The following is a 16,028-nucleotide window of genomic DNA, read 5'->3' on the forward strand; positions in this document are numbered from 1 at the left end:
CTGACCACAGAACGTCATTTTTTTTCATGAGAGTTTTCATAATACTCTTAATGCTGTACTTTAGATGTACACCAAGTGGTCTATTCTGCATTGCACGCATGGGAACCAAGGTATAGATATTAAAGTGAAAAGCTAAATGATACCAACTCACTTGGTATCAGGAGAATGTAGGGCACAATTTTACTACACCATCTTGTTTAATTCAAAGGAGATTGAATGAACGAGATATAATTTTCTGGAAATGGTAGCATATAATTAGGCCATGAAAATCAAAACTTAACCTTAAGGTTTATTTAAGTATATGGGATGGGACTCATCTTAGCATGCACTTTTGGCAAACTAAAATTGAGGTGACTTGTCTGGTGTAGTTGTCTAGGATCTTCTAAATTCAATGTATAGAGACACATCTTTTTAGGATAACATCACATTGTGGAGGTGCTTCCCTTTCCAGTGATTACAGAAGACTCCATATCTCAAACTGTTTGGTTTCATATAATTAAAGTTAAATGACCTCTACTCAAGGAGACCAAAGTAAAGTTACACTGTTGGCCTTATTTCTGGCTTTTGTCTCTGAAAGATTTTGACTTTGCAGCCTGATTGTGCTGTTTTTTGAGTTTTTTTGAGTGGAATGATACTAATCCTTATGTAGATGATATGTAGGATTTAGGATTCTGCGTCTAAATACAGTTGTCTTCTGAAGTTAATCAAGTATCTGGTTGCAGTACCGCATTGTTATAGTCTACACGGTATTAACAGAAGAGGGAGATAGAGACCCACATTTTGCCCACATGTTCTATATGTTCTAGACATTGGGAACAGTAGGATTTAGGAATAACAAGTTCCATTGAAACTTCTTAAGGAAAATATTCTGCAGTGGTTAAATCCCTTTGATTCTGGCTCCTTATCCTCTCCTGGTCCTCTCCTGCCTCCAGAGTAGTCCTTCGCTGTGCGAATATAGCCCTAGCTCATGCTGATACTACTTGTGCCCTGTCCTACCTGTTGCTGCTGTAAAGGGAGAATCTTGTGTTTTGAACAAGTTATTTCATCTCTAGAATAACAGAAGAAAATGCATGGAAATACAGGCTAAGAATATGGCAGGACCAATCTTAATAACCAAGGTCTCTCTACTGATGGTTCAGGCCTGGAAGCCACATTAACTTATTTACACAAGGTTCTTTTCTATATTTTGCCTTTCTCTGCCAAGCCTCACTATTCAATATAAGCAAAATAGTCATTAACTATGATCATTTTATCATTAGAGAGAATGAAAATCCCCAGATCTTAAACAAACTACAAACAAAAGTAACTTCAGTTCCAGTCCGTTACACTTGTTTCTCTAAATCAGTCTCCTAACAGGCAACATTTTGGGGTTGCCTTTTGTGGGGCATTGAAATATACTCATACTAGTTGTCTAATTCTCTAGCAACCTTGTCTCCAAAATAGTGAAATAGTAAGGATATCAGAAAGTGGTGCCAGAGCAGGTGAACCATGTTTACTTTAGCACTGATGACTTGCACAGTTTTTCAGCAAGGAAAGGTAAGTGCTCTTAACTAAGACATAACAGCTCACTTTACTAGAAGGCATTCAAAGAAATTCTCTGATGTTAGAGTGATGTTTCTCATTGTATACCAGATTAGCTTTTGTTCCCTGGTCAAGAAAAAAGCCAAGAACATTTGGGATACAAGCTATCTCATCCAAAATTAGCTCTTTAGAAGTTAGGTATCTAGCAGAAGTTGGTAATTTGAATTCCCCTCATGGCTGGTGAAGAGAGGTAGAAGAGTGTGCAGAGCAGTTCATCCTGTCAGACCTTCCCCACTGATGGTGGAGGGAGCTGAAAAGACTGGCTGAAGCAGATGCCCGTTGGCAGGTTTGTTCTGTGAGATGTGAGTGTGGGCAGGCTGAGCGGACACGTGAGGCAGAAGGGTGGCGCTGGGAGGAGGGCCCGCGGCAGGAATGCTGCCCGCCCTGTTCTCCCGCTCTTCTCCTCACGCCGCGCCCGGCCTTTGCGCGGCTTGAGCGCTGTGGCGCCTGGCACCGGCACCGCCATTTTCAACCTTCTGCCAGGCCGGCAGGACTCGCAGCATCTCTTCAGGCTGTGAAGGTGTGCCCCTTAAGTGTATGCCGAGCAGATTTGCTTAAGTGAATCCGAAACTGGTGCTGGCCTCTTTTCAGTGGTGGCCACTGACAGAACTAGAGGTAATGGCAACAAACTGAAGCACCAAAAGTTCCACAGGAACTTAAGGAAAAATTTCTTAACAGTGGAGGGTGCCAGAGCACTGGAACAGGCTGCCCAGAGAGGTTGTGGAGTCTCCTTCTCTGGAGATCTTCAAACCCGCTTGGACGCAGTCCTGTGCCACGTGCTCTAGGTGACCCTGCGTGTGCAGGGGGTTGGACTAGATGATCTCTAGGGGTCCCTTCCAGCCTTAAGCATTCTATGATTCTATGATTTTATGAAACCCTTATTAGCTTGAAGATCGTATGTGAAAGTGGCTCATCAAACTGAAGTGATGCTTAAAATCACAAAATCCCAGAATGGTTGAGGTTGGCAGGGACCTCTAGGGATCACCCAGTCCAGCCCTGCTCCAGCAGGGACACCCAGAGCAGGGGCACAGGGTCCATCCAGGCGGGTTTGGAGATCTCCAGAGCAGGAGCCTCCACAGCCTCTCTGGGCAGCCTGTGCCAGGGCTCTGGCACCCTCACACCAAAGAAGTTCTTCCTCATCTTCCCATTTAAATGAATTTAAAAACAAACTATTACATATTCTTCTCATATCATTCACCTATTCTTCATCTCTGTCCTGGATAGTTTATTGATTATCTATTAGCAGATAATGAATTCACAGTTAATACAAACAATTTCACATCAGAGAGGTTTTGCCATTTGCCATTATTAATCAGTTATAGTATTAAAGATCTTTGCTATACACTAATAGTTTACTTAAGCAAAGTACTATTAAGTAGCAAAATATTTGCAAATAAGTGTCTTTGGCATTTAGGGAATATGTGTTTCTTCCCTTTAACTGGAAGTGTGAAGTTTGAGATAGGCTGAAACATTTTTAAATTACCAGTTTTCTCTAAAGTTTACTAAATGAAATTTGCTTTCTGAACTTAGTTCAACAGGGATTTTTTCTAGAATTTCTTTAGTATTGAAACTGAAGCTTTTTCTTGTGCAGAAAAAGGAAAAAGAGAGATGAATCAAAATCTACTTATTTTATGTCCAGAATAATGAATGCTCAATGTTTTTTCTTCTTGGTCCTAATAGAGTGCATGTAAAATTTTCTTCGGTATCATTTTCTTCCAAAGCTTTTTGTCAGAATCTCTAAACCAGTGGTGCAGTGTTCCTTGAGTTTACAGTGGTTTACTTTTGATTCTGCCTTTCTCCCTCTTTTAGAAAAGGTTTTATATTTTATATTTGCAATCTGCAGTCACAGATTCTATCAAGTGCTGTCTTCGCTTAGCACAAACCATAATGGTGAGTGCCTGTGTTCAAGCATCTTCCATGATTGTGTAAAAAAATCAGCAGTTACGAAGCTGCAAGGCAGAATTTATGTGAGAACTTTCAGAGATAATAAAAATGATGTTATCTTCATTGGCCCTTGTCACTCCTAACAGAAGAATAAAAGTGCACAAGCTGTATTTCCTCATCCATCATTCATATGTCACCAGTGGTAAGTATTTCCTAAAATCAGGAAGTGACAAACAGTCATCAAGCACCCTAGAGTCAGAGCGATAAGTTTTAATAATTTTCCTGCTGACAGCTTTGGTGTCCATGTTGAGGTGGAGCTGCTGTGATACCTTTCCTGCTCTCTGTTCCCACCTCTATCCATCACTTCCAGGCTCTTCCCTTGTATTTGATGTTCCCATCCGTCAGCGTCCCTGCAGCCCCAGGGCTTAAGCTCTGCTCATGGCACCACCCCGGCTGCACACACAGCTGCAGGAGAAAAGGAAAAAACATTTTTTATAAATAATGTTTTTAAAAAATTTTTCTAATAATCCTAAATAATGGTTGTCCTTGTACTACTTGATGACATTTTTCCAAATTTTTTATTTTTCTATGCTTTGAATTTCATGAAATTCCTGTTTAGAAAGCTGACCTTTCTGGAAGCTTCTCTGTATTGTGGGAAATGGATGTTTATGACTGTTGGGTTTGGGTTGAGAGAGGAATGTGGTGAATCCAGTGGCTGCGGGTTCTTCTCTGTATATCATTACAAACTTGGTAAACCTGCCAGGAGGAATACAGGAGAATGGGAAGTGCAGAAGTTAGGGCTTTTTATCCTATGCACCTGACACTGTGTGTCTTTGTCTGTGAATTTGGGGTTCCGTGTACATATTTTTAGTGTCCAAAGTTGCAACATTTACTTGTCCTGTTTGCGTAGCTGGTTTTGATTATTTCTCTGCTCAGCATTCATTAGCTGACTGAGCTGATTGCCAAAAGGAAATCCTTTGTTGCTGATCTTATTTTAAAATCTTCTTTTGCAATGTTTTACAAGGGTGGAATGCTATTTTGATAGTTCTGTCTCAGTAAGTTTGGTTCTTCACATTTGGGGATATTCTTGCTTCTTAAATACAGACAAGGCAATGTAGAAAAGTATAATAAATTTCACAAAGTAAGTTAGCTTCCTTCATAACAATTAATAGTCTGTGTCTTTTTTAGTGGATGTTGATTATCTGTATTTCCCCTCCCTTTAAACCAGATTTGGCTCAATTCTTCAAAAATTAGTGTAACTAACAGCAAATTGGTGAAAATTAATGTAGTCCACAGAAATGCCTGTACATTTAGAATGATTCTTGTCAGCAAAGCCCTACAGGATCAGTTCATATGCTTTGTACTCTCTCCTCAAAAGTCGTTTTCTATCCTCTGTTACCTTCAGAGTCAGAAAAGATGTTTGAAGTAGCTATAGAATGTAAATACATCAAGCTGTGACTTGCACGGACATCAATCTCCATCTACTTTATTAGAAAATGGCAATCTTTTTTTAAAAAATATTAAAAGGAAAGATATATCTAGTGACCCCACCATTTTTTGCTTGTGTATATTAAAATATATATGAGAAAATTCAAGCTGTTCAAAGATTGTATTCTAGTTGTCTTAATTATATATCTGCTTTTATTTGTCTTACAGAAATCCTGCTTATTATATGACTTAGATGTTGTGGATCTGAGTGAAAGTAAGAAGAGAAGCTGCTGTGCATTATGAAATATCATTTCATCTGTTTTTCCATTTTCTCTTTAAAAAATATTGACTAATGCAGAGGATGTGAAAAGTGAGCCTTAGTTCCAAAATACAATATTTGGGCATCTTTTGTACTACACAAACTTGACTTGACTTGCCAAATATTTTGATATTTTATATGCTATTTTCAGAATTTTAAAATGCAGTTATGTTGTATGACTTCTGAATGTTACAGGAGAAATGTTTGCACAAATTAAGTGTATTATTTTTTTCATATTAAAAGAAAACTACCTTAACATTTTTGTGTTGTTTATACCATACTCACCATGAACACTGAGTTTATTGTACAGACAAGCTTCTCACATATGAAATGACTTATGCTATCCCCAAGATAACATCTCTTTAAAAGGCTGATATTTACTAGCTCACTAAGTAGTCCCCTAACATAACGTTGTGGGAATTTTATGCCCATTTTAGAAATGTATGTGTTACTTTGCTACCCGGGGAACAGGAAGCCTGCCAAGGTGAAAGCCAAAAGGAAAGAAGAAACTACCTGTAATACCGGTATGCACTGAGCCTTCTTTAGAGAAAACATGAAAAAATGTAATCCGTACTCATTTTTTGCTGATAAAAAGTTGTTTTATAAGATAAATCAAGCAGGTTTTATCAGCATACCTGCGTTTTCAAGTGTTTGATTAGTTCGTTCCTTTTGTTGTAAGTGATCACAATACTTAAAAGGTACACAGTATGCATTGAGGTTTTTAGTGCAGGCTGCTTATTGCATCACTTTGGTATTTGTTTATAGCTAACTTCAGTGGAGAATATCAGATTTTAGTTAAATTTAATGAGGACAGAATCAGGATGTTGTTTTATTCTTCTTTAATTAAAAGCAAACCCAACACAATCCAAACCTGCAGGACACCCAGAAAGCAAATGCAAGCTGTGAAATGTGAAGAATTGCTGGAATGATGTTGTCTTTTTGTTCTTCTTACTGTTGGCCTGGGAGATGTGGTGGTTCTTGATTTTTAGGCCTTTATACCATTTGTGAATGAATAATAACTACCGTGCCAAAGTCCTCTGAGCTACCCCAGCCCAGGCGCAGGAACTCCACGGGGTGGTTGTCCTTAGAAGTCCCTGCTCTCCTGGAATAGGTCTGGCTCGTGAGGCCTGTTCTGAAGCGGTGCTTGTGATCCATGTTGCTCCTGGGACACCGCGCTCGCTGCAGAGCCCTTGCTGCAGCGCGTGGCCACGTGCGCTTGCGGGCGGCACCTACTGAAGGCAGCGTCTGGATCAGAACCTGGCAGCGAGGAACAAACGATTGTCCTTAGATGCAGAGAAGCAACAAAGAAAATGTTCCTGGAAGAGATTTGGAGTGTGTGTCCTGCTCTTATCCTAGTCCCAGATCTGCCATGCGTGCCCATTGTAGGAAGATGTTTGTGTAAAGACCTCTAGTAATGGAGACTCCACTCTGAGTAACTTACTGAGTAATTCTTACTCAACTGGTTTTGCAAGCAGGAAGTTTTCCTAATACCTAAACTAACTGGTGCCCACGGGAAGCAGGTTCTCCCTTTCTTCTTGCTGTGTGTGAATACCACTGTCTGCCCCTGTCTCCTCCTTAGACCAAAGCATTCCAGTCCCTCCTACCACTGCTTGCAGTCTGAATAGTCTATATCCTTTGATGTTTTTGTTGCTTTCCTCATGGCGCCTTTGAGTTAATCTTCTCTACTGTGCTACAGAGCTCAGAACTGAATGCCATATTCCAGCTGAAACAATGACAGCTGGATAGATTAAAATGAAGTCTTCATTATCTCATCTGTGATCCTCCTGTTTAAACATTCCAGCATCTACCTAACATAACCTGACATTGCTAACTGTTCAGTTTGTGATCCAGGATGTCTCTTTTCTGAAGAACTGCTTATTCATTCTGATACTTGTTTGTGCTGTTGATTATTCCTTCATACGCATAGAAATTTGTATTTCTCCTTATTCAGTTGCATTTCATTTTCGCCGAATTGCCAAGATCCTTCTGAATCATAATTCTGCCCTTCAGCATAGTTGAAACCCCTGCCTAAAGATGTGCTCTTCACATGTGAATAAGTTACCCAAGATGTTGGTAAGAATACTGAATTTTTCTGGACCCAAGACATTCCATCTCAGTGGAATCCCGTGTGATACGTCCCCCAAGATTGGTAGGATAAATTATTTTGAAACAGTTTTGCATTCATTTTATATACTTTTCTGGGCCGTATTCTCTTTATGTAAGAATACCTTAGATGAAACCCAATGATCTTCACTCTTCCTGCCCTATCCACAGAGCCTGTTGAGCTCTCTCCTTCTTTTCACCCTTTAGGAGAGATGCCCTGGTTGACTTTCCCAATTTTCTGGAACCACTGATATCTTGGAGATAATCAGTAGCAGCTGTAATGTTGCTAGGAGCAGTTATTTGATTACCGAAAGGGATTTCATCAGCTCCCGTCTATTCAAAATCTTTATCTAAGCATTTTCCAATCTATTTCTTTATTATTCTAGCCTAAACTCTCAGTCTTTTGTCAGTAGTGCTAGTGGTTGAACTACATCGGCCTTCTTACTTTGAAAACTGAAGTTAAAAAAAAAAGATATTTAGGATATTGCTGTCTAGCCATGGGCAGTGATTGGACTCCCTCCAGGGAGTAACAGCAGCTTTTCCCTTGGTCTTCTCCTGTGCAATTTTCCAATATCCAGCAGTCTAACATCTTTTTTATCTTTTAGTTTTAAGTTGTCTAACATTCTGAGACTTTATCGTTCTGGTGTTGTCTATACATGTTCTATACATTTATACATATTCATACTTTAGTAATTTGACCTACTTTCTACTTTGTTTCAGGTCACTGAAGTTCTTATGATTCAGCCAAGTTAATCTGTTATTTTGCTCTCCTTCCTCTGTGTTGATCTAATTTTGCCATTTTGCCTTCAGCAGTGGATCCTGAAGGAACTTCAAGCCATCTTGAACTCAGAAGCTTAGCTACTTGTTTTCTGAGCTTAGGTCTGCATTTAATTCTTTGGTTTTATTTTGCTCTTTTTCCCCCCTCTTTCTCTTAAGAACTGAACTCTGCTTTCTAATCCGTTCTCCATTTCTGTTTTCCATGACCTGTGGCTAGGTGCTGTCCCGTCACGGGCCTGCCCTAGGGCAGTACAGATATTTAGGTGCCCAAGCACCAGGACAGGTTTGCAGGACCTCCCTTCCTGCTTCACCTAATGCTCGAGGCAGCCGGGTTCCTCTCCCCTCTGCATCTCTTGTTCTGTGCAGAAACAACTTCTGCCTTTTCTGAGCACAGGCGCTGGGAGCATTCGGGGACTGTCCCCACAGGAGCGTGTCTCGGTCTGAATAGATGGGACAGAACCAGCCAACCGCCCTGCCAAGCCGCAGCTACAGAGCGGTGGGAGGCGTTCATCCAATTAGACATAAAAAAAAAAAAAAAGCTGCAAGTTGAGAGCGTTACCTTCATTTACGTTGGAATTCTCTCTGAAGAGGGCTGGATGATCGTCACACACGTTTCTACGGGTGGAATTTTTAGAAGAAATGGGGCTTGAATGAGATGGGAATGCCTCTTACACTGAAGTAGAAGATAAAAGATGAGTGTACACACCAGAGACCCTTAGGTCTCTTTACATTACCTTGTATAAGCAAAGATTGCTTGGATTTTCCCGATAAGACAGAAATAGCATTTGCTTTAAAAGCATGAAATACATAGAGATCAGCTACACCAAATATGCTGTTCTCTTTCAACTTTCCATCTCACCTCCAAGAAAAGTTTAGGATCCAATTCTAAAATGATCACTGCATCTCTTCTTATTTTCATTGGACTTGTGAATATTATTTATGCTGAAAATCAGGTCTGATAAATGCAAATCATATTCAGGAAGAAGAAAGGCATTTCTTTTTTCTTTAAAGTATTTATGAAAAAAAGAACTTTGAAATGGCTGCACAGATAGATGTGAAATTTACTGTATAACGCACGTATTTTTATTTGGTGTGTTCACATCGAAGTTTAAATCAAGTTACCAGAGCCGTACTAAAAAAAGTTTGTTTTGAACAGCTCGATTTCAAATGCTAGCACAGATATGAATGGATGATGATCTGAAACACTTTATTTTCTTTTACTGGCCATGCAGTAAATATATTAAGAGATTTTATAGCATTCTGTCTTTAACTGTGTTGCTAAACCAACATGAAACATGGTCAATTCCAAGTGCACTTGTGAATAGTTTCAGAAATGTTTATGAGCCCCCCTGCCACTGCTTAATTTTATGGCTACAATTTCCTTTAGGTACAAAAAGACCATCTCTGACTGCTGTCTGAAAGACACATATGCAAAAGCTAAGGTGTACTAAACAACTGAGGCCCTGATCCCGAAATGGATCTGCTAACATTTATTTCTGTAAAAGCTTATATTTACTTCATTAGTATTTTGCAAATGTGTAGGAGACTTGGCAAGAGAACACACTTATGGTCTGAGGCATAGCTAAACATCAGAGAAACAATTTTATCTAAAGTGTTAATTATACATAAGATGCAGCTAAAACGAGGAAGAGGCACCGATTCATATGCACTTGCGATTTGAATACCGTAGATGTCATTATCAGAATTCACTGAAAGAAGGTTCAGCTATAATATAGTTGGGGCACCCAGCAAAGTCACTCTAAGAGCTGTACTAAAACAGTTAAATATGATTAAGTTACATGATGTTAGTTTGCTTGGACATGTTCTATGTATTTCTTATTCATAGAATGAAATTTAGACTCGATCTAGAATTTACATTTTAAAAAACGCATTGTGTTCAAATAGAATGGGAAAGAGTAAGGTAGGTTTCCACAAACAGAAAGCAAACAAAGATGGTTATATGAAGCCAGGCTTAAAAGCTGTATGACATAAAACTGAGTGAAGAAGGAGAAATTGATCTTCAAAAAAACCAGCAGTGGAGGATACACATTTCTTCCCAGAAAGCAGAAGTGCGTGATGTTTGAGAAGCACATGTTGTGAGAGCATCTCTGTGCTGTAATTAATGTTGGCTAAGATCATGCCCTCAAAATGACTCTGGACAGACCAGTGCTTCAGGAGAATCCCAGCCTGACCTGCTCTGCTCTGCCTGATACGCTGCATCCAGTAACCTTGTCAAACCTGAAAAAGCTAGAACCATTCTCTGGCATTCTCATTTCACATAAGGATGCTTTTATATTATATGTATATACACACACACTTTGCACTTCAATAGCTCCATTCACTGAAGTTAGTCAAAGCATTTGCAAACTTTGTAGAAAGGATGCAACTTCGGAAAAAATCCACAATCTGTATGGATAGTTTTAATACTAGCTATTATGATAAGCAGGATCTAGCAGAGAATTATATATATCTTTTCGTAATTCAGACTGAGAAATCCCTGTGTGGCCAAAGCCAGGATGGGGTTCAAGGCTGACGCGAGCTGCTTGGGGTTCCCGTAGCTCCGCGTCGCGCCGTGGGGAAGAGCCCACGGAAGGCGCCAGCTCCGCGTCGCCACGGAGCAGAGCCCGAGCGCGTCCGTCGTGGCCCTGCGGTGCCAACGGTGCCACGGGCACCTGCCCATGACAAGGACTCGGCAGGGCTCCTCCCTCGGGAGGCACCAGCCCCAGGACGGACACCTCGGAACGTGGACCCTGGGGACAGAGATTAGCTGGGGACGTTCTCAGTCATTGCGTAGTCAATCCTACAGGCTTAGGCACTGCAGAGTAATAAAATTAACAGTTTTGACCCCAAAGTGAATGAAAGTCAGCACCCTGCAACACGCCACCTGAGTATGCAACAGCTTTCCACATTTTCCCTTTCCAGTCTAGCAGTCGGGAGATGTTAACACCCTAGCAAAGAAAAAGATCCCACAAGTTAAAATATATGTAGATGAATATAATATAAGACTTCATCACATAAACCATTTTGAATATAGAATTTTTGGTTGATTTAAAGTTTTCCTGCATCCTGAAGATCACCCAATACCCACGCATGTATTTAATACTTCCTTGGGCAACCCCAGTAAGCCAAAGATCTTGCTCTAACTTCTCTGCATCCTGCTTCATACTTTATATGTTCATCTGGCCCACAGGTGCAAACTGAAATAAGAGGAACATAGTCAAAGTTGTAATTTAATTGGATTTTTCTTAAGCAGGGTGAATTTCAAGGGAGAATTACCTGTGGTAAACAGTGGGAAGACTTAACGCAAAAGACTTGCTGCGAGCCGCCTTGACACATGAAGCACAACATTGTATCTACTTGCCCGTGAACCCAAACGGGAGCTCGGATGGGTTTCCCCAGTCCTTCTGCTCGTTTTCTGGGGAAGCAGCGCACGTGAATCCGCGGGCTTGGGAAGATCAGTGAGTGACAGGCAGGTACACGCGTGGGATCCCTTTGTGCGGGCTGCGACGGGGGCCGCGCACCACGGCGGCCGCACAACGATGGCCGCGCAACGACGGTCCCGCGCAACGGCCGCAACGACGGCTGCACACAATGGCGGTCGCGCAACAGCCGCAACGACAGCCCCACGCAACAATGGCCGTGCAATGACGGCCCCGTGCACAACGGCGGCCACACAACAGCCGCGATGATGGCCCCGCACAACAACAGGCCCGTCCAACAGCGGCTGTGCAATGACGGCCCCACACAACGATGGCCCCGTGCAACGGCGGCTGCGCTCAATGATGGCTGCGTGCAACGGTGGCCGTGCAACGGTGGCCCCGCACAACGACGGCCTCGTGCAACGCCATGCAACGATGACCGCGCAACAGCGGCCACGCAATGACGGCCCCACGCAATGGCCGCAACAACGGCCCCGCACAACGATGGCCCCGTGCAACGGCGGCCGCGCTCAATGATGGCTGCGCGCAATGGTGGCCGCACAACGATGGCCCCGCGCAACAGCTGCAACGACGGCCCTGCGCAACGAGGGCTGCGCAACGACGGCCAGGCGCAACGGCCGCAACGGCGGCCGCGCAACGACGGCCCCGCGCAACGACGGCCCCGCGCAATGGCCGCAACGACGGCCGCGCAACGATGGCCCCGCGCAACGACGGCCGCGTAACGACGGCCCCGCGCAATGGCCGCAACGACGGCCCCGCAACGGCGGCCGCGCGCCTCGGGGCGCCGCTGCAGGTCGGGCGAGCGGTCGGAGGGTGGAGTGAGAGGGCCGGGCCGGGCGCTGCTCGCTCGCCCGCCCGCGCGGCACTTTCCTTTTCGGCGCGGGGAGGAGCGGCAGCTGCGCAGGCGTTGCTCGCACCCTGTTGATTAGTCAGTGCTGGGATGGCGCTTCCTGGGCCAGGCGCGGCGGCGGGCAGAGCGCCGAGCGGCCCCAGCCGGTCCCCGGGGGCGGCGGGAGCAGCCGCCCGGCGGGCGGCCCCTTCTGCGTAGCCCGGCCCGGCATGTCCCGCGGCGGCCGCTGCTGAGCGAGCTCCCTCCTTCTCCTCCCGTCCCTCCTTCCCCTCTTCCCTCCGTCCTTCCCTGCTTCCCTCCCCGCCGGCGGGAGCAGCCCCGGCGGCGCCGCGCTGCCCAGGCCGGGAAGATGGACCCCGGCCCGCCGCCGGGCTGCAGCCTCAAGGAGGTGAAGTGGAGCGCCGTGGCCGTGCCCCTGGACCTGCTCGTGAGCACCTACCGCCTCCCGCAGATCGCCCGGCTGGAGAGCGGTGCGTGGGGGGCGCCGGGGCCCGGGCGGGCGGGCGGGAGCCCCGGGGCAGCCGCCGGAGCCTCGCGGGGAGCGGGGCTCGCGCTGGGGTCCCCCCGCGTCGCCCACATCCAGGCGGGGGTAGCGGCGAGCCCCGGTCCCGCCGTGGGTGTCACGGGGGCCTCGGGAAGCCCCAGGCTCACAGACCCCAGCAGGGTCCTCAGGGCTGCCAGGTGGAACGCGCAAGGGCATTTTCGGTGCTTAAAGACCCGATATTGCAATGCGGTGATGCCGTGGTGGCCACAAGGCCAAGGGAGAAGGAGTATCAAAGTGGGCTAAATCACAAAACATCCTCTCGCTGTTTACTAAAAAAGCAATAGACCTCTGTTAAAGAGGGGTAACTCGAGAAGCCTTTTAAGTCGCCAGAAAACTTTAGTGCTGTTCCCTTGTGTTCTAACCTACAGCTTCTAAGTCTGCGTGTTTCTGTTTACTACGGGAAATCAGAAACAGTGCAACGGAATGGCTGTGACAGCAGCAGCATCTTACTGCTCCTGCATGCTTGTCCTAGAGAGTAGCTAGCACAGAGATTTGGGGAAGTAATCGTTCGGTTGGTTTTCTTTTATTTATTTTTTAATATATAAAACACCCACCGCATCATGCAGCAGCTGTTTGTGTAGGCTGTGTGGGAGCCCCATAAAAACCGCCTGGCCTTCCCAGCCCCGAGGGGATGCAAAAGATATCTCAGAAATCAGGAAAAAATGTCCAGGCTTTATAATTCATTAGCTTATGAGCTGCCCCCGCAGTTTTATGATGTAATAGAACAATTCTCTTACAAAGTTTTGTATTGATTTGAACAGTTAAAAATGGGCACAGACAATGTCTCCTATTACTCCCCTATGTGCAGGTCAACACTGGGGTTGGTTTATTACTTAACTGCACTTCCCATAATCTTTGGATGATGCCAGCCAGGGCCTTCTTGACTTTGTCCCTTGCTTATGCAGTACATTTCCTCTCCCTTGCAGGGCTTCCTCGAGCAGGTTAAAGGAAGGTTTTTCGCCTTTTTAACTGCAGCTGGCTATTTTTCATAGTGTCAACCATACGCTGTCCTGTGACGATAATGGCAGAGCTGCTATATTAAAGTTCCTCCCGCAGTAATACCTTCTGTCACTTGAAACAGCTAAGATGGCCTCCAGTCCCTGCACTTAAGGCTGTCATTTAGTTGAGATTGCTGGCAGTGATTCAGACTTTTATAGAATATATCGATGACTTACTAATTTCACCGTCTGTGTGTTACGCGTCTTCCTAACCTCCCGCTTCCTCTTGACCTGCCTCAGTGGGAGGGCCCTGAAAGAACTTCAGATGTGGGAAAAGTTGATATGAGGCAAATAATTTCCCCCCTTCCCCTCGTATGGAGTTTTTTGGTGGCGGGAGGAGCAGGGTGGTCTCATTTCAGAGCGGGTGGCGGGAATGCCCCATAACTGTTGGGGAGGCAGCTTTGTGCAAAGGTTTTTTCTCCCGGGTGCCCCACTCAAAGCCCACGGACACACAGATGGAATCAGACGGACCTGAGCTCCCTTGGCCATGCCCTGAAGTGGCCAGACATTAGGCAGCTGTTGGTCTGGCTTACGCTGAGCGGGGCTTCAGCTCTGTGCTAAATCTTGCTAAAAGGCAGCCCGGGATGTAGGCGCTGCGATAACTTGTCAGAAAGGCTCTTGGACCAGACCTGGTTCAGATCTGGCCAGCTCGGAGTGTGAGCAGGAACCCTTGCATCTCCCTTTTCCTACTCCTGCGGACATACATTTTTACTCCTGGGATCACGGATGGCAGGCAGATCAATATTTTATGAAGAATATAGACGCCGTAGTCTCCCAGGTACTCAGAGCAGACGTTTCCTCTTTCCAAAAGAGGCTGCCTTGCAGTAAAAGAAAACAAACCATGAATCAGCATGTAGCCTGCTAAAGGGGGGAAAAAGTTGGGAACATGCAAAATTTGTGCAAGTGTCTGGGGCACCTGCTGTTCCAGGGTCATGGGTCCTTGTCTCGCTGAGCAGAGCGCTACTGTTGGGGAATTTCTTGATGAAATACCGAAGAAAATAGCGTACATTTGGAAGGGGCTTGGTAATTTATCTGATGCATAGAAAGTTTATGGCTGTCTCTATTAACAACGTCGTGTCTTGTGCCAGTTTTATCAGGATACGGTTCCTGCCTGCACCACGGGGACGTACAGCTTGTAGACGCTCATCAACAAGTTTTAGTTTACATAGACAGACAAGGTCACTTCTAAGTGCTGAATTCCTCTCGAGACGGCGGAAGCTCTATGTGCTCTGTTAGAAATTGAACCACCTTTAAACCTCTTACGTGTTTCCCTGTAGACTTAATAGTTAGCTAGTCCTTCCACAGCAGGTAGTTGTTTCAGTGACTATGAGGTTTTATGAATTCATTTCCCTTGGAGGACCAGGATGTAGAAGGGAATGGAAAAGCTGGGGACGTGTATTCTTCAAAAGGTGACAGCCTTGCTGTGTTCTGTCCTCCTTTCTTAATGGAGCGCTCAATGGGTAACGTTTTTGGATGATATACACAAAACGTCTCTCGTTGCTGCCTCACTTTCAGGGCTTCCAAACTGCTGTGGGAAGGGGGCAGGATGAATGCAGTCTTGCATTTCCAGTTGGGATGTGAAGCTCCTGGAAGAATGCCCTGAAGTCATTCAGCTTGATTTCTTGACAGGCTGAAGATATGAAATATTTATGTGCACTAAATTTGGTCTCCTCCTAGGAAGGGAGGGCTTTTTCATGATGGAATGGCATAAAGGAGGAAAGAGGAAGGCAGTTTTATGATATAGTGGAAGTAGTTAGGCAAACATGCCTTTATCTATAGACAAATGATAAATGTGTTGACTTTAACTATTTTGTTTTTTTATGTGAAAATATAAAACCGCTTCGCTGGGTTCCAGGTCATGCTCTTACTGCTCTTGGATGCTCTTAAGTGATAAGTTCTGTACAGTATAATTTTGAGGGTCAGTGCTTGCGTCTTTGCTTCGTCCTGTTCTTGTGTTCTAATATTTTGCTGGTGAATGTTTATATATTATTTGAACATACTGAATACAAAAAAAGAAAAAAAAGATATCACTCCTGAGAGGAAAGGAAGTACTTTTTTTCCATTTATTTTTCCAACATCTCTTGATTACTTAGTTTTATATTTG

The 16,028-nt window shown here is 44.4% G+C and overlaps 2 protein-coding genes across 4 annotated transcripts in view; both read left to right on the forward strand.

The window, feature by feature from the left end:
- The window catches only part of LOC104566381 (ras-related protein Rab-10), a 28,046-nt gene extending 22,730 nt beyond the window's left edge, over positions 1–5,316 (forward strand). For both annotated transcript variants that reach the window (XM_088536347.1, XM_088536348.1), the window contains one exon: positions 5,122–5,316. In XM_088536347.1, the coding sequence (XP_088392473.1) occupies positions 5,122–5,196 (75 nt within the window). In that variant the 3' untranslated portion in view covers positions 5,197–5,316. The remainder of the gene's footprint in view (positions 1–5,121) is intronic.
- Positions 5,317–12,731: 7,415 nt separating this feature from the next.
- The window catches only part of GAREM1 (GRB2 associated regulator of MAPK1 subtype 1), an 87,464-nt gene continuing 84,167 nt past the window's right edge, over positions 12,732–16,028 (forward strand). For both annotated transcript variants that reach the window (XM_088536335.1, XM_088536337.1), the window contains exon 1: positions 12,732–12,852. In XM_088536335.1, the coding sequence (XP_088392461.1) occupies positions 12,732–12,852 (121 nt within the window). The remainder of the gene's footprint in view (positions 12,853–16,028) is intronic.

Source organism: Tinamus guttatus, unplaced genomic scaffold (assembly GCF_059628265.1).
Source record: "Tinamus guttatus ecotype Peru unplaced genomic scaffold, ASM5962826v1 Tinamus_guttatus_pri_ptg000659l, whole genome shotgun sequence".
Classification (NCBI taxonomy): domain Eukaryota; kingdom Metazoa; phylum Chordata; class Aves; order Tinamiformes; family Tinamidae; genus Tinamus; species Tinamus guttatus.